The sequence below is a fragment of the Triticum dicoccoides genome, chromosome 7A (genome assembly GCF_002162155.2).
Source record: "Triticum dicoccoides isolate Atlit2015 ecotype Zavitan chromosome 7A, WEW_v2.0, whole genome shotgun sequence".
Classification (NCBI taxonomy): Eukaryota; Viridiplantae; Streptophyta; class Magnoliopsida; order Poales; family Poaceae; genus Triticum; species Triticum dicoccoides.
In genome coordinates, this window is record NC_041392.1 from 18,621,348 (window position 1) to 18,625,706 (window position 4,359).

The 4,359-nt window shown below is 42.4% G+C and overlaps 1 protein-coding gene across 1 annotated transcript in view; it reads right to left on the minus strand.

Moving 5' to 3' along the window:
- Positions 1–684: 684 nt before the first annotated feature.
- Positions 685–4,359, minus strand: part of LOC119330245 (4-hydroxyphenylacetaldehyde oxime monooxygenase-like) — a 7,731-nt gene continuing 4,056 nt past the window's right edge. The window contains exons 2-3 of the mRNA XM_037603361.1: positions 1,961–2,413; positions 685–1,565 (exon numbers count right to left, since the gene is read on the minus strand). Of these exons, the coding sequence (XP_037459258.1) occupies positions 945–1,565; positions 1,961–2,413 (1,074 nt within the window). The 3' untranslated portion in view covers positions 685–944. The remainder of the gene's footprint in view (positions 1,566–1,960; positions 2,414–4,359) is intronic.

The window sequence follows — 4,359 nt, forward strand, 5'->3', positions numbered from 1 at the left end:
ATCAAAAAAATTATAACACATCCCTCAAAAAAATTATAACACAAGATGAACGTTCTACAAATACATGACAACCATTTTTCAGATACATGATTAATATGTTTTAAATATGGAACGAACGTCTATATTTTTCTTTCCAATTATATAATTTTCTATTTTTGAAACATAATTTTACATTTTTAATAAATATATAAAAAACACTCCAACGAAAAAGAAGCTCAAACCGTACATGGGCCCGGCCCAGATGCGTGATAAACTGAGAAAAGAAAAGGCCGACGTCAGGACTGCTGAACAAATGAGAGCCCTTAAAAACTCTCTGCTCCAGCCGAGACAGAAAGCCCAAGTGCGGTGCGGAGTACCCACGCCGCCATGGCCGCCGGACAGCCGCAGCTGCTCGCCGGCGTCGGCGACCGGGGCTCCTCATCCTCCTCCTCCTCCCACCCGCCGCCACCGCCTCCGCCCAAGATCCTCCTCGCGAAGCCGCCTCTGCCGCCCCCCTCGTCCTCCGGCGCCGACGACGAGGGCGCTGGCAACGGCGGTTAATTCAAGAGCAGCCATGGATGAATTGGTGCTACGTTAACCGCATTTAATAGTGAACAGAATTGGTGTGGTCAGTGGAAGAGTATGAATTAACACTGTGAGCAGACGCTAGCATCGACATGAGACATGCATGCAAACTTTGTCGAATAATACTGTAACAGGGAGGCTCTTCCCGGCTCCATTATTAGAACGAAACCACATCATCCATAAATCAGCTCAAGCGAGCAGTTCAATCATTCAAGAAAAGTAACATGGCAAACGTGGTACTCCCTCCGTAAAGAAATACAAGAGCGTTTACAGATGAAGTACAGAACAGGCAAACGTAAAAGGAAACACAAAACGTACATACTGTACAACGAATGCAACACGCAGATACGTTGATCGCTCTGCCAGTTGACCCATTTCAATCAAGGACACATACTGTACCTTGTCGGCACCAGCATGAGTGGTGTCTTCTTTCGGAAAGTCAGCGCCCCTGCCTCCTCCATGTTGACATCCTCACAGCTCACCCCATCAGGGAGCTCCCAGTTGAAGCAGTAGAGCATATTGGCCAAGATGAACTCGACGTTAGCCACGCCCATGGCCAATCCCGGGCAGATCCGTCGTCCCGACCCAAACGGCAAAAGCTCGAAATGCGCCCCATTGAAGTCAACATCCTTGTCCTGAAACCTTTCTGGGCGAAATTCCTCCGAATCATCATTCCACGCGCCTGGGTCCCTACCGATAGCCCATGCGTTCACGATGATCTTTGTCTTGGCTGGGATGTCGTATCCTGCGACCTGAATCCGCCCCGTGGTCTCCCTCGGGACGAGCAACGTCGCCGGGGGATGCAGCCGCAGCGTCTCCTTCACCACCATCTTCAGGTATTTGAGCTTGGGCATGTCGTCGTGCTGCAGGAGCTCTGTCTTGCCTCCGATGGCCCTGATTTCATCTTGTACCTTGCCGAGTAACCTTGGCTGCCGAATTAGCTCCGCCATTGCCCAGTTTATTGTCACTGAGCTAGTGTGATTGCCACCGACGAAAGTGTTCTGAAACATTGGCAATTGGCATGTGATGAACTAATTGCTCCATCCATTCCTTTATACAAGGCCACAAACTTATATTACAGATATAAAGATAAAATCTAATGATTGCTTTGCAAACCAACTTTTCTTTTTGTTAACCCGAATCATTAATACGCCGCATGCATGCAAGAAAGGAACGAGAAGAAAGTAACTAGGTGCATTATAACTATATGCATGCAAGTACTAAACAAGTTGCTAATAGAAAAAAACATCTTTAATTTTTGCCTCGATTACTGTTGATGGCCCTATATAGATGCAAAATGTCTTTCTCATAGTGAGGAAATGGAGAGAGTATTTATTTACCAAACATTTTGGTACATTCAATTCGAGTATATGTAATGATGAGGTTAAATAATTACCATGAGGATGGCCTTGGCATGTTCCCTTGTGAAGCTGTTGGTGGCTCCTGCAGGATTTTTCCAAAGGTCCACGAGCTCTTGCACGAGTACAGATGCGCACTCGTCATCGGGCTGCCTTCTGCGGCTGGGATCGTCGTCGATGCACTGGTCGATGACTTGTTCAAAGAAGGCATCAATCTTCTTGAAGATCCTCTCTCGGCGGGACTTAATGCCCGTAACTTTGTCGACGAGGCGACCAACGCTGTTGGGGAAGAAGTCCTCGACAGAGAAGCCGCTCAGCATGTCCATGGTCTCGTTCAGCACGGGAACAAACTGCCCCTTGAACTGCTCCGCCGCGTAGTTTTCGCCAAAGGCGAAAGAGCCGATGATCCCGTCCAGCGTGGCAAAGATGTGGTCGGCGACTGCCACTGGCTTTCGACCGGTGTTGGTGAGGTTCTTCACAAGATTTCCCATCTAGTCACGGACAAGTATAATCCAGCAACTCAGTGTCATCTATCAAGTTAGCCTTATGAAAAAGAACATTTTTCACTGGTTCAGTTCTATATGTAGAAAATCTCATAGTCTGTGTTGCACAAGATAATATATCGCAAATACAGACTCATGAATATGCATCCGTGGGTTGTTGGGAACTTCTCATTCATTGAGTTGCGCAAATATATACAGACAAAACTCTTTATATGTTGTGACTCTATGGACACAGCAATCACAGTTCACAGCCACTCGCTGTGTGTGGGGATACCAGCTACGGGTAGACAAAATGTTTCCCTCTATTATTTTCTTCATTTTCAATTGGTTTTCCTTTATTCCCTTTTTCGTTGTGTAGGATTGCAGGATTCTTGTTAGAGTCAAATATATACCAGTGGTAAATGAAGTTGCGGGTGATGGCTAATTTGGTTTCTGAAGTGTACTGTGAACCGGGCCAAAACTTGTATGACTGCAAATACAATTCTAGTTACATACTCTCTCCATTCCAAAATCTATAGTTCGGAAGTAAAACGATCGTATTTCACACAAAAGAAGAGTAAAACTATCGTATGGTTGACGAAGTTTTTTGAAAAAAATAATATCAACAACTACATTACAAAATAGGACTATTAGATCTACACTGAAATATGTTTTCATATTTCATCTGTTTAGTATTGTATACACTAACTGCTTTTTGTATAAATTTGGGAAAATTTTACAAAGTTTGACTTCTGAAAAGTTTTATACACCTTGTTTTATGGAACAGGGGGAGTAGAATAAGTTTTATTAGGCCTCTTCCAATGCAAAGGTGATACGGTGCTAAGAACATTAAATGGTTTTAGCAACTCAATTCCTCAATGTATAGGTGTTTAGCTTTTTGTTGCTAAGCTTCCTTCATTTAATTTAGTTGCAGACTCGGAATAACGTTTTCACGTAGCTACATGTGTTTAGCATCATTTTTTTCCAAACTCACCAAACTACTCTATGTATTTATAATTGACTTGCCACATCAGATGTTATGTCTACTTGGCAGACTTGGCAGCCTTGACTTTTCATAAGCACGGTATTAAATGCAGTGCATGTCAGTGAGCAAATTAGTGACTATTAAGATTGATGTATGATATGCAATCAATGATATCAATGAACAGGACTTTTAGATTAATAGGGAGTATGCTTCATGTTGGACCTAGCAGTGGCTTCATGACAGTTCTTATTATTCGGAATTGCTATTTCACATTTAGGTGTCATATACTTATCTCACATCTAACACCTTCACCACATGATCAAAAATTTAATTTTCGTGAAAATATATTGATCGCCGCCTGATTTTTCCTTCCGCGTTTACTTCTTATGTTGTTTGATCTGCTGCAGTTTTTGCTGGGCTGTTTTCACGTGCCTGCGGGGCTTACGTGTTGGACCTTGGCTTTGTCCACGAGAGAGTGGGAATTAAGAGAGAAAGAGTAAAGGGGAGTGTCTTTGACTCATTAGTTCTTGTCCATTCACCTAAAAAGAATAGTTCTTGTCCCCTTGTTCTTTTTTTATTATTCTTTTATTTTTTTCAAGTCAACTGTTTTTGCGTATATAATGGTGTTGTGAACGAAAGCTACATGTTCACCATTTAATTGATGAACTTTTTTCCATGAATTCATGACCGAAAGCTACATGTTGACTGTAGATTTTTTGTTTTTTCATATATATATATATATATATATATATATATATATATATATATATCCCTGTTCAATAATTCGTCCGATTAACCAGTTAACTTGCCGATTAATCCCTGCTCATAGGGTCACCGAGTAGCCGATAAACCAAAAAATCATCCGATTAATTGATTAAATGGCCGATTAACTTGCCGATTAGCCGATTAATCCCCTACTCGTTAGCCAACCGAGCAGCACCAGTTAACGATTTCCTCAACAATGATATAT